The 24422-nt window shown below is 43.2% G+C and overlaps 1 protein-coding gene across 5 annotated transcripts in view; it reads left to right on the top strand.

Moving 5' to 3' along the window:
* The window catches only part of LOC142582503 (uncharacterized), a 165155-nt gene that overhangs the window by 121851 nt on the left and 18882 nt on the right, over positions 1-24422 (top strand). For 4 of the 5 annotated variants that reach the window (XM_075692308.1, XM_075692306.1, XM_075692310.1 and 1 more), the window contains 7 exons: positions 2320-2434; positions 6860-7023; positions 7786-7903; positions 9129-9395; positions 11024-11113; positions 17899-18116; positions 20442-20624. In XM_075692308.1, coding sequence (XP_075548423.1) covers positions 2320-2434; positions 6860-7023; positions 7786-7903; positions 9129-9395; positions 11024-11113; positions 17899-18116; positions 20442-20624 — 1155 coding nt within the window. The remainder of the gene's footprint in view (positions 1-2319; positions 2435-6859; positions 7024-7785; positions 7904-9128; positions 9396-11023; positions 11114-17898; positions 18117-20441; positions 20625-24422) is intronic. The other variant, XM_075692307.1, reaches the window with a different exon arrangement.

The following is a 24422-nucleotide window of genomic DNA, read 5'->3' as shown; positions in this document are numbered from 1 at the left end:
GTTCTTATTAACAGTTCTGGCAATGTAAAAATATTTTTGTGGATATGGGCGCTGAACTTTTTAACCACTTTCTATTGGTGCCACAATTTGGCCTGTCGAGGATTTTATTTTTCGATTGTTTTTCGCAGTGCCCACCTGGAGATCTTGTATAATACACTACACGCAATTTGAGTTTGCAGCATAAATGTAATGGGAAGTGTGATAATCGATGTGTACACATTTTTGCACATTAATGCTGCACATTTTAAATGTAGTTACTTTTGTGAATGCTGCTGATTCTGCAGTGTTATCTTGATATTGTCACGTGGTAGTGACGGTTAAGAAGGCAGCAAAACTGTGATTAAGGAAACGAGCGTTTTATTGGGCGAACTTGTGCCTTCAAAAACTGGCTGCATTCGAAGAACAGCGGTAGCGGCGAACACACTCGGCGATCGTCGAAAATCTGATCAGCGGGTCAAGCGCGTCGACATTTATACAGCAGTCGTCGAATGTTCCAGACTAATCGTTGGAACCCGCGTGCCTTCCACAAAGTTCTACACCATTCGCGTCAGGCGATCTAAAATCAGATAACACAAGGTTCGGCGACAACAGACAGCGTATAGAAGCACCGATAACTTTCCAGAAACTTCGGATACATGCAGGCGCGTCACGCGCTGTGCGATAACATTTTTAGGCGGTGAAACGTGTCGCCCGATAAAGACAAACAAGTACACGTGTCAATTAGTCAGCAGCAGTCCCAATGCTGCAAATGTCTATATTGAAAGATTTATTCTCTAAACTTAGCTAAATTCCTTATTCAACCAGACAGTATGAACTCGTAGCATGTAAAACATAGCAGTTTCGAATAGGAAACCTGGACAATCAAGGCTCTTCTAGAACGAATAAGTGGTTTATGGTGTAGCACTACTCTGTATACTTTTGTTGGTGGCTTTGCGTGCTGTGAATTTAATTGCAGTACTAGCGTAATTGTTCGCACATACCTGCAAGCTCTCCCGATTTGGCTGGGAGACTCGAATTCCTATCAATGTTCCCGATTGTACGGGCACGACCATAAATCTCCCCAAAAAACTGCTCCGACCTTGCCGCCAGAAAGCACACACACACACGCACGCAAAAGAAAAACCGCGTTATGCAGCACAGCCGCATTGTAATTGACATTATGCGCTAGGTAGCTACCTGCAGTTAAATTTAAATTCAAGCTGTTTGTGTGTAGGCAGCGTAGGCCCAACTCAATTCGCCTAGAAGTGCACGTGTGTCAAGGGTTTAATATGTGTTGCTTAATCGCCCGGCTCCCTTAAGTCAGCTTCGCTGCAGTACGGCTTTGTTGTGCGGTGAAGCATATGAAAACTATTGCAGTGAAGCATATTAAGAGTTAGAAGGGGCCACTGTCACGGGACATAGTACTACGTTCCTTAATTATTCATGCACGCACACGCTAGCTCCGTTCACGCTACGTGCACTGAGACGTCTAATAAGTGTGCTGGCGCGCATTAATAGCTGTTTCTGACGTTGCTGTGGCCCAAGAGAAAAAAAAAATTTCTGTTAGGTTTGATTTGCCACTACTTCGAGAAGTACTTATTTTAGTATTTCTTCAGCTGTCTGTCTTTATTCTTAAAGACATAAACGACTATTGTTATTACTTTTACACCACTTCTGTGCGCAAATAATACATACTCTTTGAAGCCTGTTTTGAGAATCACAACAATAACCTTGAAATTTCTTGTGTAACACTTCCATACTCAAATCGTACTTACATTTAGGAGCTTGTTTTGTCATCATAGATTGCCCGGTTGTTGCATGTACTTTGGGCTTTTGAAAGCTTAGAAGTTGCTTGACAAGGATAGAAAGTTGGGCGAGTTGGTACGATAACATGATCTTGGATTGTAGCGCGAAGTGAACACGGACACAGAAAGGAGCAGACAGGACAAGCGCTCGTCCTGTCTGCTCCTTTCTGTGTCCGTGTTCACTTCGCGCTACAATCCAAGATAATGTTGCTTGACAAGTTTATCAAAATGTAACAGGCACCAACGTTTATGGAAAGAATTTTACACGTGATCATACTTGCCTTTGTTCGAACATGTTAGCATTTGCACTTTATGGACAGTTGCGACACAGTGTAGGTTTCTTATGTCTGAACTTTGGCCGTGAGCACTATGAAATGGCTGAAATGCTTTTTGCAGAGGTTTACAACTGTGATGTTGGCTGTGAGCACTATGAAATGGCTGAAATGCTTTTTGCAGAGGTTTACAACTGTGATGTATTCCAAACAAAGGGAAAGATTTCAAGGCTAATTTCTGCTTCATGTTTGCTGCATTTCAGTCACTGCCCCAAAGTCCAACAGGGGTTGACATTCCGCTGAGGAATGGCATGGGCTTGTCTTCAGAAGAGCACATGGCAGGGCCTTTCTGCCAGGAAGATTGGGCAGATGACCAAGGTAAGTGTTAAACCACTTTTCCTCCCAAGCATATAATAAATACTTAATCCCAGAGCAGCAAATCAATTCAATGGAACCGTTTGTGGATGCTAGATGGTGTATATCTGTACATGACTAGCATATGGTACTTGGAGAGCACTGACAAAGCATTGGTAACAGCTGGCATATGGGAAAAAAGGTGCCAGCAGCAGAATTCAAAGCCGTGCTGACAGGGTAAGGTTGGGTTTGGTGTAAAATGCAGATGTCCATCTAGCTTTAGGTATACCACAGGGTTGGCATACAGCAAAGTGTGCACTCATAGAACTTTGGGATGTGATATCGAGGAAGCATGATCACTGCTACTGAAACTCTAGGTAACTATATTTTTAATAAACAAATTGCTACCTTTGGTGGCTCACTCAAACGAAAGTATGTGAGGAGTTAGTGCACCATGTCTTGTGCAGCTGAAAGGGTGGCAGAAAGACATCCGTGTGTGTGATGGAAGGTGAGCAGTCACAAATGTGTTGGAGTTTGGTGGCTCTTTCTGTAGGTGCTTTTATGATGAGCATGTAGCATCATCTGTGTGATATACCATATTCAGAATCACAAGCTGCAGTCCTCCAGGGTTGTGCTAGCAATTGTTGTCACTGCTTTGTGCTTTGGGGAAAGCTGCCCACAAGTTTATTATTATTATTATTATTATTATTATTATTATTATTATTATTATTATTATTATTATTATTATTATTATTATTATTATTATTATTATTATTATTATTAGCCAAGATCCCAGGTAGTTGACTATTGTTATATGCCTTCATGTTCCTCCATCTGTTTCCTGTACCTGGCATGCATTATTGGGTGGTTGTAGTTTATTTAATGAATGCTCCAAGTACACAGTCCCAGGACACACTTCTGAACCTACGTGTTAGTATATTCATTTGCTTCATGTTGCATTTGTCAGTATAGAGTGCACAGCTTTGTATAAAATATAGCAATAAAACTGTCTACCCACACCATCTGCTATGTTTATTTTATATGCTTTCAAGAAAGACCCCTGAAAGACAATTGACCCACAGATCCTGCACAGTAGGGGGCAAAGCTAACCTCTGCCGAAGAGCCGAGTAGAAGAAACCAAAGAGGCAGTAAGCTCAGATGCACAAATGGCACAGGTCAGATTTAAGCAAGCAATGCCCCAACGAACAAACTATAGTTGTATTTGTGTAATCAGCTCCAGTAATGCAGTTCTGTTATCTTTTTAAACCATTCAGAGCTGTCTCGCATTTTGTATGAGTCATTTTACAGCTTCCTTTTTGCTAATAATCAGTTGACCGAAATGCTTTCTTGAGCAACTTTAAGTAGGGCAAAGCGTCACCTTATATGGAAGGTCTTTCTTGGTAGACCTAAACTGACCAGAGCAGCGGCAGCTTGAAAGTGTTTTTATCACAGTTAATGGAAGCATCTTACATTTTTTTTCAACTTCTCCATTCAGAGAGCAGTAGTACATGATGTCATAGGTGTGCATCTGTCCCTCAATGTTTCAGGCCATGCACTCGATTGCCTTGTTTTTAGCATTTTTTTAGAACATTACACTAATTAGGCTTGCTTTGTAGCATGTTTATTTCTGGCAGCTGTCTGTGAGTGTACATGGGGCTACAAGTAATCTATGTTATCATATTGTGCTAGCCAAGCTGTATGGCATCGTTAAGCTTTGCATTCGAGGAACAAGTGGACTTGAAAGTAGTAAGGGTTCATTGATGCCAGGAAACATGCACATGTTGTTTGCATCATGGGAAGCCATGATCACTTTAGGTCTCAAAATCCTTGTGGTAGCTTTAGATGATACCCAAAATTGGTACTGACAGGACATTTTGAGTTTTCTTTTTTTTTGCTTCAAATGAAGGTCTGTTACCTCTCAACCCGAGAAAAACTACTTTTAAGCCTCAGAGCACCCTAAATAACTTAATGTAGTAGCTTTCATACGGTCAGTTTCGATTTCATTTCTAATATATTGTGGTGACACTACGCAGTATGTGGTCACATAGAAGCAAGACAGTATAACATTTTGAAACTTGCTCCGGCTTGCTCAGTCATCCGCTGTGCTGCTACATAGGCCCTCACAGTGAGTAGCAGTATACGTCACAATGTCTTATTTCCTAAACTAAAAGAAAATCAATAGTTAATATTATGTCAGTATGTATCCCTTTAAGTATAAAGCACCTGATAAGGTGCTGCTTTAAGGTAAGGTACCATAAGGTATGTTTGGCTTTGTCACCTATAATCACTAAGCTGTAGCATGTCAGTAACTTGGCATTTCCACTTAGTGTTACGGCAGCTTTTTTTTTTCCTTCTGTGCCATATTTTTTCGAGTTACTACTTGTCACATAGTCTCTGGATGATACTTCCTCTAATTGGCAGCACATGTGTCATTGAAATGCATATTCAGTGGCTTTGGACGCATCATAGAGTTAATATAACCAACTGGGAGTTATTAGTACAACTAACTCCCAGTTAGTTTGAAGTTAGTATAACTAACTCTAGAGGAAAAGCTGGTCGGAAAAGGGTCAGCTCTAATGCCACCACTACGATGCAAAATCTCGATAGTGGTCACTGCAGTCATTCTCAGAATAGCTAGCATTAATCTTATATTATGCTACAAATACTCAAAATGTTATATCAAAAAAATCTTCTGCACGTCGCATGTACGTGGAGAATGTTTGTAAAGTTCATCCCGTATATTTTTGAGAAAGATCTGGTGGCTATTTAATGTTTGGTATGCCTGAGAGCGCGTGTTTGCAGGTCCATTAAATAGATGGCGCCACTAAATTGTACTGCAACTGGGATTTCATGTTTAATCTCAATTGCATCTAGTTGTCTGTGCTTACTGGTGACTCGTACTGAGAACTTGACTTTACCTGTACTGAATGTGAAGGTGACAGACACCTTTGTTAAATACCATGAATCTTTGTAGTTCCACCTCATTATACAATCATGTTGTGTTACTCTAATTATTTATAAGTTGGAGCTTACATTGGGCAGGCGTCTGATGAGCTGGCAAGCATCAAATTGATGTTTCGTGGTGGCACCCCTATGGTTGTTGAATCCATGCAAGGGTGCTGTGGGGAGCTTTTTCTTGAATTATACTAACTCTGTGGGACACACTGCTTGTTTTGATGACTTTTTTTCACTATGCATCCATTTCCATGATCATTGGTTGAAAATTTCATTTAAGAAAGTTTGTCATATACACTGTACATAATTTGCAATTTCAGTGTTTTGCATCTACAGTGCAATCTTAGCTTTCTGGATACTTAGATAATTCTTGGCAGCAAAATTTTATCAGACAGAAGGAATGGATATGTTTTGTGGGACACATGCGGCTTTCTTTTTGAAGCACCATTTCTTCACAAACTGAGGCAGTTGTGAAAATCAGTAAATTTAATTGCTCCTGAATATTGAGCTCTTAACATTATTCTACTGCAGTGCTTATTCACTGATGTTGAGTGATGCTACTATGTTGTATAGTAAGAGGCAGACTTATGCACAGGTGGTCGATGGCTGACACAAGTTCTGTCTTTCAACTGAAGGCTTAATACAGACACGAGACAAATATGTGCAAAATGAAACATGCCAGTACAAAGACAGAATAAAAACAACCAAAACCTTTACCTTACTATCTATACACCAAAAATGTGTGATTACACATGATTTAGATACATATACTCATCCATTGTGAGGGAAATGGAGTGCTGATTTGCAGACATCTGCACGTGATTGTGACTATGATATGCTTCAGCTATCTCACGGGTACACACTGATCCTTGCCTCTCATGATGATAGAGGTTCTTGAAAAAATTCGGTGTGCAGCCACGTGAGCAACAGTGGTTAGATAAATGGGAGATTGGTGTACCTTTAAATGAGCTTCTTCTTTTCTTTGTCCTCCTTCCCTCTCTTCTGACAATGTCAATTAGTGGACCAGGGGCAACCTGGTTAGCCTCCATGCTGCATTTCCTCTTCTCCTGCCCTCTTGTGCAGTACTCAGTAGAGTATTTTAAGAATAAAAACAGAAAAGCGCAACACAGGACGAGCGAGTAAAGATCACAGGACAGAGCGTAGACAGAGTATTTTAAACACGCTGTATTCACTCATGGGAATGAGTGAATACAGCGTTTATACAGAATTTATCGCACCTGCTGGTACGATAAAATGGTATTGGCTACCTTTCACCTAATGTATTTTGTTGGACACCAATATTTATCACGCAGCCAGGCACACTTAAATTTGGTGATGCAGCAAGACTAAAACTCTCTCAAGTTACTCTACGCTGCTTTTGTTAAGTTAGAGTAATTGTAAATATTGCAGTGATGAAGCCATAATAGTACACTGCTGCTGCTACTGGGTTGCGTGGCTCTTTTTTTAATTTGCCACATTCTTTTCCTTTTCTAGTTCTATGGCGGAGCTTGCCGACCAGTGTGGGGGTGAGTGGTGCCGCAGATGGCTCTCATGGCTTTCCTGAGGAGGACTACATGGCAGGGCCAACATTTGGCATTGGGATGAGCGCAAGCTACTATGGGGGTCGGCGACCACACTCCCGTCATCTAAGCTCGAAGGTAATGTCCTCGGTTGCCACATTTTCATTGGTGTCTGGTCTTGTAAGACTTGCAGGAATTATTCACAATAAGGCATCAGTAGAAATGTGCAAAAGTTAGGTAATGTGAATTGCAGTGAATTACGCTGTCATGTGTCACCTTGCTGCTAAACAGGACAGTGTGTCCTGTGATTGTAAGGTCCAGAAACCTGTTAATGATGCGTTGAACATTGTCAGAGAGATTGGAGGAAGTAAAACAGTAACATTCTTTAACAGTGTCGCTGTGATATGAAAATCGGTAGTTTTAAGCAAGTATTGGTTGAAATATTATTGTTTGGATAATGACATGCACAGTTGAAGATGGTGTTCATGAATTTTCTTTTCTGAGGAAGTCTGTTAGTACCAGTAAGGTGAACTGTCATGTCACACCTCAGGTAGGTTTGTCCATGGGTATAAGGGTTATGAAAGTTTTCTAAAGGCCCTCCATTATGGTAAAAAGTTTGGTACATAGTGCTTGAAGCATATTAATTGCATAATGAAATATCTCCGCAGTCATGGAACTCGTATGGTATGTGTAATGATGCCAAGCAACTTCAGATCTCCTATATCATTACAATTGAGACAACCTTGTGCGTTGAGTACCTGCCTTCAATTTTGACTGGGCTTTCCTCATTTTTTTCTTCCTGGCACTAATGTCATGGAGCAGTCGTACAATGCTGCTTCCATGGCTCCATGCTGCTTCAATGTGAACCTTCACAGAGTTGTCTGGGAAACACACTTGCAGGTGGAGATGGTATACTCTCTGCTGTCTATGCTGGGAACACATGACAAGGACGACCTGAGTCGGACGTTGCTCACTATGTCAGGTTCCCAGGAAAGCTGTCTAGCTATGAGACAGTCAGGTAAGTCGACCTCAGCAACAGTTAAAGGAAAGTGCTTGCCGAGTTGCGTGGGAGCTTATTCACCGCAGTGGCTCAGTTGCTAAAGTGTCATGACACAGTGTTGCCAAGCAAAAGCTTGCCGATGCAAACCCTTATGGTGATATCCATGTTCTGATTGGGATAGAATGTGCAAACGTTAGCATGTTGAAATTTTAATGATGAACCCCATGTGGTTGATGTCAGTCTGGAAACTTCCACTATGGTGCTTCTCAACTCAATCAGCCTGATGCTTCACCCGTGGATGGCTTCAACATCGAAGCAGAAATGTTTAAAACATGACTCCTAGTTGTGGCTTTTGGCAGGTATTCATTTTACTTTATGGGGCACGAGGTAGAATTGGCTAAGCTAACACCATAATCTGTATCAGGAGGGAATGTGTGATAGCACATTTATTGTGCAGGTAGTGATCACTTTAGAAGATTTGCTAATGAATAGAAAGGAGCAGCTTCTCAGCAATCACTGTAATGCAAAATATATCAGCTTCATTAAAAAGTGCACTTACTTTTAAGAATGTACTAGCACGTTAGTTGCATCATTCAAGCCCATATTTTGGCCTTATGCTACATGCAACAGTACTTCTAGAAGAAGTGTGTGTAAAGCTTGGAAGTGAGACGACTGTCACCCTTTGTTGGTGTCATGCATTATAAGACATGTTTTACAGTTAGATCACTGGCATGTTGCCATTCACTACTGTGTAGTTGTTGTATTGAAAGATTAAAAAGAAGTATTTTGTTGCTGTTGGCATTTATTATGAAATATTACATTGATCTTATGTATGTGTTCCATTTGCTTCACCTGCAAGTGAGTTGCTCTTGGTACAATAATGTGCATTCTTTAGATGAAATATTGGGTATCATTGATTTGTTGTCTTAGGCTGCCCAGGACTGCCAGGGACATTGCCTACACCTACATTTGCAGACTGAAATCAACACCTCTTGCAGTCCTGGACAGTCGGGGACAGTGAATCAAAAAGACCTATTGTCGCGGTGTATGTTGTGTGAAAGTGAGCTCTGGCATCGAGTAAAAGAGTGTATACGTGCCAATATTGTGCTTTCTGTGGGCTATAATATTAAACTAACTTTTTCACTTGCTTTACGATTATCCATTTGGTTGCCTGGGGTTTGCTTTGTTGCTTTGTGAGATCAAGCTGCCGCTATATGCTGTCCTTGCGTTCTTTTTGTCACAGGCTGCCTGCCTCTGCTCATACAACTTCTGCATGGCAGCAGCCAACAGCAGGAAGGGGACTCGCAGGAGAGCCAGACCGAACAGCGTCGAGTTGTGCGAGAACTTCGGCTGCGGGCCAGCCAGGCACTGCATAATGTCGTGCACGCCCACCCCGATGACCGTCAAAGCCGCCGTGAGGCTCGAGTTCTGCGTCTCCTGGAGCAGATTCGAGACTTCTGCGACTACTTGCACGATCTTGAGGCATGCATCACAGAGCCCAACCAGAATGGTGAGTCTCACCAGCAGATGTGGTGGTGTGGGCTCTTTTCACAAAACTGATGTAGAAGGTTAAACAGTGGTGCCATCTATACTGCCCACTTTAGGAGACTGCAGTACGCAGAAAGTCTGACCTATAGATGTCATTACAGTGTCACAAAAATGCCACTTACTGGACAGTGTCATCACTTCTAGAACCAACTTGGAGCCTGATCGCGGCTGCTGTTAGGGCAGATTTGGGACTCCTGCAACTATGAACAAGATGGGGAAGGTTATGAAAAGAGTGTCCACGGAGGGCACAATAGCCACTTAAGGGTGGGGCAGTTGTGTGATGAGACCGTTTACCAGCTGATGAGGGAACTTACACATTTCTTCTTCCCATAGAGAAGAAAAAGGCACCAAAGAGAAAGAAAGGCACTGTTCCAAGCATGTTGAATGCCCACTTATTTGTTCCTTTCGTGTAAAAGAGCAACTTGGAATGATACCACACAATCAAGTCTGAGGACACCATTCTTGTGAATGATGACGCACTACCGATGAGGGAGTCCTCCATGGTGTTGTAGCTGTGCTAACTAGATGTATGACTTCAGCCACTGTGAAAGCCACTAATTGTATTTTTTAAATGCAAATTAATGTCTGTATGGCAGCATCGCATTATTTCTTTTCTTCTTTGCACATTTTCATTCGAACAAGGGGTAACTGTATTTTCATAATCATATAGAGCCTCAATAAGTATATAATTAAAGAATGAAGTGAAATCTCGAATTACTGCAGAGAAGCTTCCAAGTAAACACCTGCCGTCAAGACCACTTGTCAAGGCCATTTAGTCATCCAGCGGTTCCAAACTGTGGCATTACATCTCACTGCGCAAGAATCTTTGCTCGTGGGCCACATAGCCTTGGCTCTGCTGCATGGAACTACTGAAAAAATATAATGCTTGCCTCTTCTTGTACCTTTTGCTTTTCCTGGCAACAGGATCCACCAAGGGCATTTGTGGGTACCTCCCTCCTGAGACCTGGGCGGACAATCCTCAAATTCTGTCCATATAAGAGTTGAGCTTTACTGTTACCAAACACACTGGGGGTGTCCCGATAACTCATCTGTGCCTAGTAGGGATCTTCTGGCTTAACGAGCAGCTCTGATGGTGCCAGTGGCTCACTCTGCTACCCCATTTGACTGTGGGAATAAGAGGCTATTTGTCTGGTTCTTGAAATCATTGTCAGTAAAAAACCTGGCAAATTCACTTTACAAAAACTGAGTGCCAGTGTCTTTCCTTACAGTGAGAGGAATCCCATGGTGTGTAAAAACATATTTCATTGACTCAGTGGTGCTTCACTAAGTCTCTCGTGTAAGAATTTAGCCCTGTTGTGGTGTCTTTATTTTAATGCAAAAACAGAGACAATTTACTGTCTTGAATGCAAATTCATTATCCACAATCATATATGACCCTAGTGTGCATGCTTGATGTTGAGGCATAAATAGTCCTGTCAGAATAGTAGGCCATGCCTGCAGTTTAAGGTTAAAATGGGTTTTATTATATTGCTGCCATGTGAACACAGATAACCAAAGGAAGATTTAGCATGGTGGACTAGTAAGTGCATTGTGATTAGGAGCTGACGGTCCCCTGTATTTATTTTTCAGAAGCTGGTGACCAGCATCCGGGATCAGCTATTGCAGCGCTCATGAAGCTGTCCTTTGATGAAGAACACAGGCATGCCATGTGCCAGCTTGGTGAGTTTTCTTCTACAAGCTGTTAAGGGCACTAGCTCCAGCTTTGGCAGCATCTGTCAAAGGTATCTTATGTATTAGTACTATGTTTTCTTGGTTGACATAGTCGGCAGAAGAGAAAACCCTTGTTTTTCATTTTTTGGGATTTGATTCCTGGTCCACGACACGCCAAGCAGTTGTGCCATTGTCGTCTTACTTTCCTCTTCATTATTGCACCATCATCAAGCCAGTTCACTGGCCCGGTGACGTAAACAATGTTTAACTGTGAAAGAAAGCAATTTAAAACTTACTCTCTTTGCTGTGTGTGTCGATGTGTCCATCGTTTCTGTACATTGTTGTTGTCATGTTGTTATCGCGTCATCCTCGAGCAACCTTCTCATCCTCAGCTTAACCCTTGCCACACAATGAAAGAAAAAACAAACTTTGTCCACTACCACAACCACAACTGGGGATTGAACTCTTGCCCCTGTGGCAATAAGCAGCTGGAAGTTAGAAACACTAATTACTGTTTTATCATGCAGCTTTGTGTCTCGGCAATTTGCGCAGGGTTTTGTATATCCCTTGCAGACTTTGCAGTCTTTGCATGCATTTAAGAGGACACAGCACACAATAACGTAGTGGATGAAGACAGCATGTGCATCACAAGGAAGAACTTGTTCTTTAGAAGGTAGGGTTGTCCATTGTGAGAGCCTGCTGCTGTGTAAGTAAATGAGTACAAAGCCAGAGGGCTCTCTGAAGTCTGTGTATTGCTTTCTTTCTGCATTGCATCAGAGAACTCCCAGTGTTGTCTGCATAACCCCAGATGCCAAAGTGCCCATAACAAGCATGCAGAAATAAGCTTGTTCTATCAAAAGACATTCTGTGTAGACATAAAACGAATGTTAAGATCTCGTGCAAGTTGCAGGAGCTAAACTTTATTTTGGCTTTGTGTACAGGGTTGAATGAGACTCTTGTATTGTTTGTGTGGCTTAGCAGGATAGTCATGAAACAAACATAGAGGGCCAAAGTGTAGCAGCCTTTTAGGTTCAAATGTGTGCTACGATGCTCGAACTAAAGGCGAAGGTGAGCTTAACCCTTCCTCTGCTGCTGAAGAGAGTCATTACTGGAATTTATACTGATATAGCCGATGGCAAGTCTAGTCATCATGAAGTCATGTTTCTGGAAATTGCTGGGAAATTTGGTACACTTTTCACAGTTTTCTTCAGTACTGAAAGGTTTACGCTATGATGTAGGTAGGCTTGACCATCTTCTATGGAAAACCACGCATTCAAGTGTTTTGCATGCTCTTGCATTTGCTGCTCCCCTGTTGCTGGCTGCTCGCAAATTTAGTGAAGCAGGACAGCATTATGTTTTATTGTGATAGCAATTCTATGAATTCTCGAGGTGCATTCCCGCTGTCACCGCTGCTGTCATGCTGTCCCGCTGTTGGTGAAAGTGTTTCCAGAGATGTGGCTGCAAAAATGATCAAGCAAAGTGAACACATCATCAGCACTTTGCCCAGTCAGCCTGGTGGCAGAGCCAGGACAGTGTCCTGCCTTTCGCTGCAGGCATGAGCGTTATGCGCACACACCCTACAAGCACAGTAGGGTTCTTGCTGAGTTACTTGTATGTATGGAGTATATACTGGTCTGAGTGGAATGGACAGTAAACACTAAGTTAATGTTATTTAATATTTCACTGTCGATCTCATGCATCTTCGAGATATGCCTACAACACCACTGGTGGTGCACCTCATCACACCAGTGTTGTGAGACACCTGGTAACTGCCAGGGCACTGTTCTTGCTGCCCAGCAGCAGTTGCCTTGCGTATTGCATTGCATTAGAACACCGTCTTAATAGTTCAAGGGCAACGCGAAACCTTGCTATTACTGCAAATGCTTTGCCTTTTGTCTGAAACTGCCCAATTTTTTCCAGTTGCAGTGTCTTTTACATTGGCAAATGTTTTATACGTACTGAAGGCTGAGAAACTGCAATGATCTGCATGCTTTAAGTAGTAAAATTATCTTCAGCTCACAGCTACATGCAAGAATAATTGCCAGATAATAACAGTAGCCAGATTTAAAACTTGAGCTTGCATAATTGTACTGCACTTTGACTCTTGAAAGTACTATGTCTGAGAAAGACCATGTTGTAGTCTGTAGGATTATCGGTGATATTGCATGTGAGTTCTCAGTTCTATAGGCCTTTCATCGGGCGAGTAGGGAGGGCGCACAGCGAGCCTTTCCTCCTCTCTGGCTCGTGCAATCCGATGCAGCGCTGCTTGAAAATATTGCTGTCGTGTGCTGTAGAACAATTTGGAGGTGTTTAACTCGTACTTTGTGAAATTTACGCAACGTCCGTTCATACAAGGTCATTGGGGAACCAGTGTGTAGGCTTTTGGTGCATCAGTAACTACAATGTGCGGAAATATCTCTTGGGGGCGCAAACATGTGATGTGCATCATCAGCCGTGGTGTGTGTACATGTTGTGAACTATTTTGGGTGCATCGGTATTAATGCAATGAGGAGAACCGGCATCTGTGTACTGCCAGGAAATGGAAAATGTGCTCAATATCTGACTGCTTGGCGTAGGAACTAAAACATAAGAGTGCTTTCTCATGTACGGCCAACCTAAGGCAACCCCGAAACATCTGAGTGCCAGGCGCTATAAAATATTTGCGATATACCGGCACCATTCTCACGAATTTCAAGTCTAGTAGACTTGAAATCACTATGATATGTCTACTCTAGCCTCCTGTATGAGGCCGATGGTGCTGCTCAGCACAGTGATCACTGCGGTTGGTGAACTAGCATGGTACATATATATGCTACATGTTTCGACATTTATTTATTTATTTATTTCAAAATACTGCAGGCAGCAATGCTGCCTTAGCAGGACATCACCTTTTTTTGCCCTAGAAAGCCTTAATATCAGAGAGGGATCGCATAAAAAGAATGAGACAGCTATTTGTGAGGACAAAATTTCCGTAATACGGGTGAGTGTGTCATAAAGAATGGGATGAACAAAACCGAAAAAAAAATTTGGTTGTCATGCTCTTTCTCAAAAAAAAAAAAAAAAAAAAGAAGGAAAGTGGGCTGACGCTGCAATAAGACCTTGCGTGGTCATTCCACACAACATTTATAGATCTTTAAACGTTGATGTTACATGCTTGGACCATGCGCTATACAGGGCAAAGATATCTATAATCCAGCATCTACCACTGCTTCGGATGCTCGCACAGTTCATAAACGGTCGCTTTGCTGGACAAGTGTAATTCACACTGTAAGGTATGCTGTCATTACTAACCAAAACTATTTTATTCATGGGTGGAAACCACGTCCACTAAACTAAGTAGTCTCAAAATGTAATCTACAGCTGAAGGTTTGAACGTTTCTCGAAGTATAATAGCACAACTTCTACCATAGTAGAATGGTACCCGTGCTGTTACGATCGTCGCATATGTTTCATTGCTCCTAAACAGCAGCTTAAACTAAAGGAGAATACTGATATAAGGTCACATTAGTGAATGGAATTTTCAGTAATACACAATTGATCACCGAGGATGATTGTAGGCTCAAACACATGCGCACACATAGCGCTGCATGCTCTGTCCGCCTCAATGCCAGCAGAAAGTTGGGCCATGCCGACTTAAACCACTTCAGCATGTCTCACAGAACCATTTTTTATGTAGAAGGTGCCACGTCACACTAAACACATTGTGCGGCCGTGAAAACAAACACCAAGAACCAGCGCCGAGCGCATACCTGACATACAAGATGGAGCTCTTACCCAAGCCAGCATGCCAGCTGCCCATAGATGGTGCCACTGCATACACAATATGGTGGCGCCCATGAGAAGAACAGTCAATAGACCTACACGTAGAGTGCACCGCCTATAGAAGCGCCACTGATAGCCACCTAGCGGGTGCTTCCAACAGTATGCTCGGGAGCAGCAGCAGGCAACAACACCTTGCAGCAAGGATGGCTGAAGTTTACGGCTGCAATTCCTGCTTTGCTCAGGTGCCAGACTGCTTCTTCTGCGGTGACAGCCACAGGGAAGAAACTCTATGGAAGGCCTCTATGGAAGCGGGCATGAACACAATGTTACCGATGTTCGGGACAACCCGCTCCACATAGGTGCCAGGTGCATCCTGCAGACAAATGCAGTGAACCCCACTTACATGAAGTGGAGCTCATGTTAACTAGCTACTATGTTTTCTTGAGTAATGCGATGTCTCGATCGTTTCTTTTTTTAAATTCTACCCTTGCCATAATACTGCTTCTGTACATCAATAATAGGCACATGTCGTTAGTGGAGACTTATATCTCAAACAAATCCGCATGGTGCGATGTCTGCACATGTCATAGGGGTCTTTCTGCCGATGAATAATTGGAACATTTCCCAATAAGTGCCATCAATGTTGCCTCAAGAAGAGCAATTGCGAATTTATCAATGGAAATGCGTACACTAGTCAACGAAGTCACCAAACGCATGAGTTAATAAGAGCGTGAGTTCGCGATAAACTGCCATTCCCGCTGCAGTTTTCGCAACTTTAAATTCTGTAGGGGAGCTGCTTGGAAACGTACAAAGCTTAAGTATGACGAACTTTTCAGTAGTGTTTTTTTTTTCTTTCTCAAATGTTACTAGAGAGAGATGCCACATGATATATTTAAAGGCAGAGCAATGCCAGCCAAAGTGGATGGGCGCTGGTGGCAAGGCCAGGCTTAGTCCTCTGCGGTGTAAGCATTATAAGAAAGAATTCAGTTGAGTACAAAATTCACATGCAAAAAGGGACTAACTTGTGAAACAAACAAATCGCTCGACGCGGCAAGTCTGCTGAGACAGCATCGAGGTGTGATGACTTCCCAAACGTGACATTAACGTTTCAGCAAAAATGGAATAGAAATACCATATGCTGCAACTATTAGCAATTCTTGCCCTGAACTACTTATTTTCTTAATGCATTTCTTAAGAAACTGCAATATCTAAGATGTCCTCGGGCAAAACTTGCCTGGTATCGTTCCGATAAGACACAACGTGATTTAGACCCTTTACAAACGAGGCAGAGAGAACCTTGCGCCTCAAAAAAATCAACACCACTTATGCACAAAGCAACTAGCAAGAGTTCAACATGCATGAAGCCACGCATAAAATAGATGTAAAAATATGAAGTGCGTGAGAGCTGGTGCAAGGATTTACTGTGCCACATGAAACCTACAATTTCAGTTCTTGCAAGCTTCAGTAGCTTTAACAAACAACACGATGCACTCGTGCAATCATGCTGCCTATATAGCGCAACGCGGCAAAGAAGCAGCAAACAGCATTCAGAACTTTAGCGAAATGTCTTTAAACCACATGCTGCACTGCAGACGAACTTCGTTGCTTACCCGTTTAAATATGATCGAGTAGAAAAACACCGACACGACAAACGAAAGAATGAAAACAGGAAATTTCCCGCCTAATGGTGGTGATCCATTGCTACCATTGCTCCCGCTGCTGAGGCTTTGCAGGGAATAATTAGAACCCCATTGCTGGCACGATTTTGCTGGTATTTGAGCTCCCCACTGTGCAACAATTCTTCTTCGACATTCCTTGAAGCTTTGGCCACCCCCACATGCAAAGGGTGTTGCTTATTTTGCTCTGAAAATGGGAATAAGACAGAGAAGCACGATTGGTGACACGGAAAATTATGGCACACGGCTGCCTCCTTTCCTGAGCGCACTTTGCAAGGCCGCCACCAGTGGTGGGTCCATCTGTGCGCATTGCGCGTATAGACCTTGAACTTAAGTGAAGAATTTTCGCTGCATTAATGAACATTCAGTGAATCTGGTTGTATGGTTGATAAGAGGCAAGAATTAAGTGCTTACGTGTATTAGACAAGACAGTTTTTATTAAATGAAACTATGTATTGTGACCATCTTCACTAAGGATTCCACGGTGGCGGAGCAAGCCGCGATTGCTCTAGCCATCAGGAACCGTAAATGGTCTTTCATCTATAGCGATTCCAAAGCAGCAATTAAGAGCTTTGACAAAGGCTATGTAGCTGGGACTGCAGCTAAAATTATCGACAAGGTCGAGGCTATCAAAACTGAAATCCGATGGTTTCCTGCACATATGGGACAAGTGGACGAGACTCGGCCCAACCTCAACGAGGTTACGAATGACCTGGCACGAGGACTTGCTTGCCGTGCCGGTCAGAACCGAACCGACGCCCACTACCATTCCGGGGAGCATAAAGATCACATACTAACTTACAACGACATCACTAAATATTACTACTTGGGGCGTAGGCAATTCCCACTGCCACACATAAGATTGAACAGGGCTGAGGCAGTCAGGCTACGTTTACTGCAAACCGGGACATACCCCACTCCGTATTTCATAAATAAAATTCACCCCGAAAGAGAAATTAAGAAAGAATGTAACGTGTGCGATAGCATCATTGACATCAGACACATGCTGGCGGGCTGTCCCGCGACTCTCGCCGACCCCGAAGAAAAATGTCTTTACTGGCACAAGATGATATCAAGCTCTTCTTATCAAGATCAACCACGGGCTGTCCAGAGGGTCCACGATGATGCCATAAGGCTCGGCCTGGCAGTGCCGACATGGATGCGGCCCGCCTCGGTCTGAAAAGACCGGGCTTCAGGACACTAATAAAGTTTTGTGAATGAATGAATGTATTGTGACCATACACATGAGACAATGCAGTTGAATTATTTTATGTTCATCCTCTTCATGAACATCTGTATGCATAAGATGACAGCTGTGCGTATTTATGACTGTGTGTCGTGTACTATGCCAAACAGGAGGTCTGCAAGCAATAGCAGAGCTGATCCAAGTGGACCAGACAAGCCATGGCAACACATCTGAGCCGAGCTGTGTGACATTGCGACGATACGCCGGCATGGCACTGACAAACCTGACCTTTGGGGATGGTACAAACAAGGCCTTGCTCTGCTCCATGAAGGGCTTCATGCGTGCCCTAGTCTCACAGCTGCACTCACCCAGTGAAGACCTACGTCAGGTATGGGAGGCTGTTTTTACTTTCATTGCAGTGTTCGCAAAGGAGGCTTTGATGGAAGATTGAACATAAACACTGAGCCAGGTAGATCTAGACGTACATTAAATACTTGTGGGTGGTTGGCAGTTGCGGACTGTCAGCTTATATTATCTGTGGCCGTTACCAGGGATTACTGGTCAGTGGTGTAGCTTACCGTTGTCCTGTCCCGGTTGGGCACATTCTTTCTTAGCTCACGCCTGGACAATTACTATAGTCTTTTACTGTGGCTGCAGCTAAGTGCTGAAAATCGGGTTTGCCTTGTCCATCCAACCTATCCGTCCATTCCGCTACCCTGACAACGACCATTGTTGTTGCCAATGACGAACAGCGACGACTTTTATCATTGTCAGGCCACCTAATTATTCCCAGCTGCCTCCACACAATGTTTAAAAAGAAAACATCATCACACCCGCCTACAGTAGGATTGGAGCCCATGTCAGTGAAGCATTGTGCATTTTAGAGTCAAGCATGCTAAGCACTAAGCTATTGCACAACAAGAGCGCTTGGCAATTAGTGCAAAGCTTTCCACTTCACACAGACTATGAGATCAGTGGCATCCATGCACGCATTGCCGAGGCCAGAATGAGTAGACAAGAATTACATGATGTGCATCGCGTAGAAATTGTTCTTGACAAGATGGTGGTCTGTTGGCGCGCACTTCTTCATTGTTATGCATGTGAAAACAGCATTGGTGGCACAAAGGACGCGTACATGACAATGATGATAATCAGCCTCGAATATGGCACATACCCACAATAGAGGATGCTCCGCGATTCAGGCGCTTGGTGAAAAACTACATCGAAAGGATTTGACGGCATGAATGCTGACGACGTCACAGTGATAGTGACACATAGTTTACACAGTAGCACACGGGATTCAGAATTGCCATGTTCCTGATGTAGCAGCACAGTAAATGCACAGGAGATCTAAAAAACAAATTCACTCGAATCTTATATGTGGCATTGCCCATTTCGCTTGTGACATCAGTTGTAGTAGAAGTGTTGGATTCAAAATTGATTAAATCCCAGATGGGGCCTTCAAAACAACTCTTGGAGCCTGAACAGCAAGAAGCCTTTAACACAGCAATTTCCTCGTCCCCGGCAGCTTAAACATTAATTTACACAAACACCATGTCTAAAAAGTGGTATGAGGAAGCTTTATATTTATGGGTCGTCTCAATGCCGTGCTGCCGATACGTCGGGCAAGTAGGTGCTTGGATGTTGTTCGACTGATTGATAGAAACAGATATTACGACTGTGTTCACAAGTTCTAGAAACCTATTACACTAATCAAACATTGTAACTTCACCATAATAACATGCAAAATAAATTAAACATGATGCAATAAGATTTTCTGAATCAAATATATTCAAACAGCAAGATGTTGAACCACCTTAAAAAAAATATAGCTTACACCTTTGGTCAACTATGGACAGCTATGAACTTTTGGACAGCTATGAACAAAAAGTTCCATAAAGCTACGGATTTCAACTAAATAAGTCTAGCCTACTTAGACATGGAAAATCTGAGAGTCCATCTCTCTCTATATCAATGTAAATATTTCATACTCCATGACATGCATTACTATGCCATAGAGAAACAAAGTTTATATATATAAAGCTCATCTATGTGAGTGTGTGTTATGGAAAAGGGGACAGGGCCATTACACTGAGGATGCAGTGTACTAGATACAAGTGCTGCAGCTGCTAATAACATGGCAGCTGCGAGCTCCTGTGCTGGGTTACTTTTTCTTGTGCTGGGATTAACTTTATGCATTGCTGCTGTTGCCATGATTATAGTGATGGCTTTTTGAAATTGACCGTAGGGCATCAAAAAAATTGGAACTCACTCAGGCTCACTCACAATATTAATTTTTTGTTTAAGGCTCACTCTCACTCAGACTCACCAAAATTGTACTCAACTGGTCTCACCCGGACTCATGCTCACCAATATTCTACTCAACTGGACTTGCTCTTGACTCACGGAGCAGTCTGAGCGAGCCTGAGTGAGTCAACTCATGAGTGAGTTTGCAGACCTATGATCATAGGTACCTCTCAGCTGCATCGCTGGCACTGCCATTGTTGCTGTGGCAGCTCTCTCGTAATGATCATCATGTTGTCATGATGATGTGATGATGATCATTGTTCTCTATTTGTTATCGATCTATTTAACCACCAACAATGTAGTCCTTTCAGCATACCACACAGTATAAAAATTAAATACAAATGTGAATTGGTAAACAAGGAAATGAGTATAAAGCACAAAACACATGCCCATGGCTTCTGTGCAGGTGACAGCCAGCGTGTTGCGCAACCTGTCGTGGCGAGCCGACTCGACCAGCCGCGAGACCTTGAGGGAGGTGGGTGCTGTGCCCCTTCTCATGGAAGCCTCGATGGAGGCCCGCAAGGAGGCAACGCTCAAGAGCATCCTCTCGGCTCTCTGGAACCTCTCTGCACATTGCACCGCCAACAAGGTCTGGCAACAGTGCTGAGCACATGCCTTCACTGACCTCCCACAGTTTTTTCACCCTGTGCACTATCCTTAAAGCTATGCAAAGGGGGGGAAGGCAGCTGGGGAGGATCAGGTAGAAGCAGATTTGTTGAAGGATGGCGGGCAGATTGTTCTAGAAAAACAGGCCACCCTGTATATGCAATGCCTCATGACCTCGAGCGTACCAGAACCTTGGAAGAACGCTAACATAATCCTAATCCGCAAGAAAGGGGACGCCAAAGACTCGAAAAATTATAGACCGATCAGATCAGCTTACTGTCCGTTGCCTACAAAGTATTCACTAAGGTAATTGCAAATAGAATCATGGACACCTTAGACTTCTGTCAACCAAAGGACAAGGCAGGATTCCTTAAAGGCTATTCAACAATAGACCATATCCACACTATCAATCAGGTGATAGAGAAATGTGCGGAATATAACCAACCCTTATATATAGCTTTTATTGATTACGAGAAAGTGTTTGATTCAGTCGAAACCTCAGCAGTCATGGAGGCACTACGGAATCGGTGTAGACGAGCCGTATGTAAAAATACTGAAAGATATGTATAGCGGCTCTACAGCCACTCTAGTCCTCCATAAAGAAAGCAACAAAATCCCAATAAAGAAAGGCGTCAGTCAGGGAGATACGATCTCTCCAATGCTATTCACAGCGTGTTTACAGGAGGTATTCAGAGACCTGGATAGGGAAGAATTGAAGATAAGAGTTAATGGAGAATACCTTAGTAACTTGCAATTCGCTGATGATATTGCCTTGCTTAGTAACTCAGGGGACCAATTGCAATGCATGATCACTGACAGGGATAGGCAAAGCAGAACGGTGGGTCTAAAAATTAATCTGCAGAAAACTAAAGTAATGTTTAACAGTCTCGGAAGAGGACAGTAACTTACAATAGGTAGCGAGGCACTGGAAGTGGTAAGGGAATACATCTACTTAGGACAGGTAGTGACGGCGGATCTGGATCATGAGACTGAAATAATCAGAAGAATAAGAATGAGCTGGGGTGCGTTTGGCAGGCATTCTCAGATCATGAACAGCAGGTTGCCATTATCCCTCAAGAGAAAAGTGTATAACAGCTGTATCTTACCAGTACTCACGTACGGGGCACAAACCTGGAGACATATGAAAAGGGTTGTACTTAAATTGAGGACAACACAACGAGCTATGGAAAGAAGAATGATAGGTATAACATTGAGGGATAAGAAAAGAGCAGATTGGGTGAGGGAACAAACACGAGTTAACGACATCTTAGTTGAAATCAAGAAAAAGAAATGGTCATGGTAGCAGGACACGTAATAAGGAGGGAAGATAACCGATGGTCATTAAGGGTTACGGACTGGATTCCAAGGGAAGGGAAGCGTAGCAGGGGGTGGCAGAAAGTTAGGTGTGCGGATGAGATTAAGAAGTTTGCAGGGACAACATGGCCACAATTAGTACATGACCGGGGTAGTTGGAGAAGTATGGGAGAGGCCTTTGCCCTGCAGTGGGCGTAAACAGGCTAATGATGGTGATGATGATGATGATGACCATCCTTAAAAAAAAAAAAGGGGTTCTGCATGTGTTCTCATAGTTTCTTATGCTTTTCGTATTACCACTGTGAAATGATACCGACTATGTGTAAACTTTGCAACTATTATGTATGAAATGGTAACGTAACAGGTTTGCTGTAGCTACAGGTGCAAAGCTTGCCAACTATTGCACTGCCCAAGCACCACCTTTAAAATGTAAAAGATAAAAGTCAATAAAAAGAAAAGAGCATAGTAAAATTATAGCTGGGACATATGTATGCTGTGGGAGACCGACAAACAAGACTATCAGGAACTAGATGGGCCCTGTGGAAATGTGACCAATAACTCCTGTCCCATCAAATCCACCCGGCTGCCATTGATGCTCAAATATCCTATCCATGCACTCGCAAACCATAAAGGAAAATGTCGCCAAGCGCTTGCAAATTTGGCATCGCTGAGGAATGTCGCCAAGAGCTGATCCACCTCTTGAACGACAAGTGATCCTGAGCGAACACCAAATCATGAGTAGTACCGTATTTACACGATTGTAAGTCAACCTATTTTTTAAAATTAGGAAATCTGAAGTGGGGGGTCGACTTACAATTGAAACCAAAACATGGCAATGCCGAAAATGCAAGACCAGCAGGAGCTACAACCTAGTTACAATTTTATGTTTGTTCTATGGCCCTACCTATAGCTTTTCGCTATCCCGCGTGTTTGTTCGCTTTTCAGAAGGGTTTTTCAACATTTTTGAGTGTATTACAGTGCACACAACAAACACTCATGGGGGGCTGTCGATAGTTGATGAAAGCGCCGCTGTTCCATTCGCGATGGCACCCTCAGAACAGCGGCGCTTGTCGGGAGTATTGGTAGTTCATGGAAGCGCAGACACCGCTCTTGTTTCTCTTTCCCTGTAGCTCTTAGCTTTCTCTAGGCTCTTAGTTTGACAAAAGGCATTGGTTCGACACGTTCGACTTGACTGTCGGCTACATGCTACTTCCATGCTTCCTCAGTCGTGATGAGTGCTCCAGGCCCACTAATCATTTGGCACTCATTCACAGCAGCATTCAAGAGGGCTGCCATCCTTTACGTTGAAGAAACAAATCACTGCGCAGCGGACCACAAGTTTGATGTTTCTGAACGGGTGGTGCGAGAGTGGCGACTGCAGTGAAGCGAAATTTTCACCTGTGACGGCAAGTGAGGAATTTCCCACATGCCGAAGTCTGGACGCTTTCCGGCAGCTGCAGGCCAAGCTTGTGACATACATCGCTGAAATGTGTGATCGGTCCTTGCCAGTGAAGTGCGACATGGTCACGGAACAAGCCCGGATCTTCGCCTTTTAAGGACCTGCTCCGCCATGAGTACAATGAGTGGCTGGCAGCAGAAGACCGTGAACTTACACCAACCGGACCTGTCAAAAGAGCCTCCCTGATGGCTGCGTGTGGTTGGGTGCATTCGGCGTGGGCTGCTGTTCCACAAGATGTCGTGGTGCGGTCGTTTGCCAAATGTGGAATTTCGCTGGACGACGGCACGCTGTGGGATCGTAGCAGCGATGATGATGGCAGTGAACATGTCGGCTACTAATTTTCGTTATCGAATGCGCCCTCTGGTATGCTCTTCTTTTTTTTTTCCTGTCACACATGACATGGGGATGGGGGGGGCGGGTCGACTTACATTCGAGTCAACTTACATTCGTGTAAATACGTATTACATGGTGCGTCCTTATGCTGGAGTCCATATAGAGTGTACCAACCATGAATATGGAAAACAGGGAAATATGCGAGTTCTTGCAGATTTCTTTGGTCGGCTTAGCTGAATAATTCGTCCACTTGAGCATTGACCTCCTTCCGTATAAGCAATAGAGAGCAAAGTGTATAGGCTTTAGAAAGTTAGTACAGTGTTGCAACTCAACTAGTAAGCACCTTTACGCCCTTGCTTCATACTTACGTGATGATGAGGCCTGTGAAATCACCTCACTCATGGGCACCTACTGCAAACATGAAAGTTGTGTTCATTGGCATTTGAGTATAAGTTTTCTTGGTAAAACTGGCTGGATTTTATTATACTCTACAGAAATTAGTAGTGTCAGCTCTTTTGCAAGTATCGGAGTGGTTTACCTACTGTGTTGTTTCAGTTGCTACAGTGTTCTGCTGTTAAGCATGAGGTTGCTCGTTCCCAGCCATCACAGTTGCATTTTGATAGAGGCAGAATGAAAAGACCACTTTTGTGCCATGCATTTGGTGCATGCTAAACT

This window comes from Dermacentor variabilis, chromosome 5 (assembly GCF_050947875.1).
Source record: "Dermacentor variabilis isolate Ectoservices chromosome 5, ASM5094787v1, whole genome shotgun sequence".
Lineage (NCBI taxonomy): Eukaryota > Metazoa > Arthropoda > Arachnida > Ixodida > Ixodidae > Dermacentor > Dermacentor variabilis.
The sequence above is the reverse complement of the archived record's forward strand: the minus strand, read 5'-3'. Positions and strand labels throughout refer to the sequence as shown.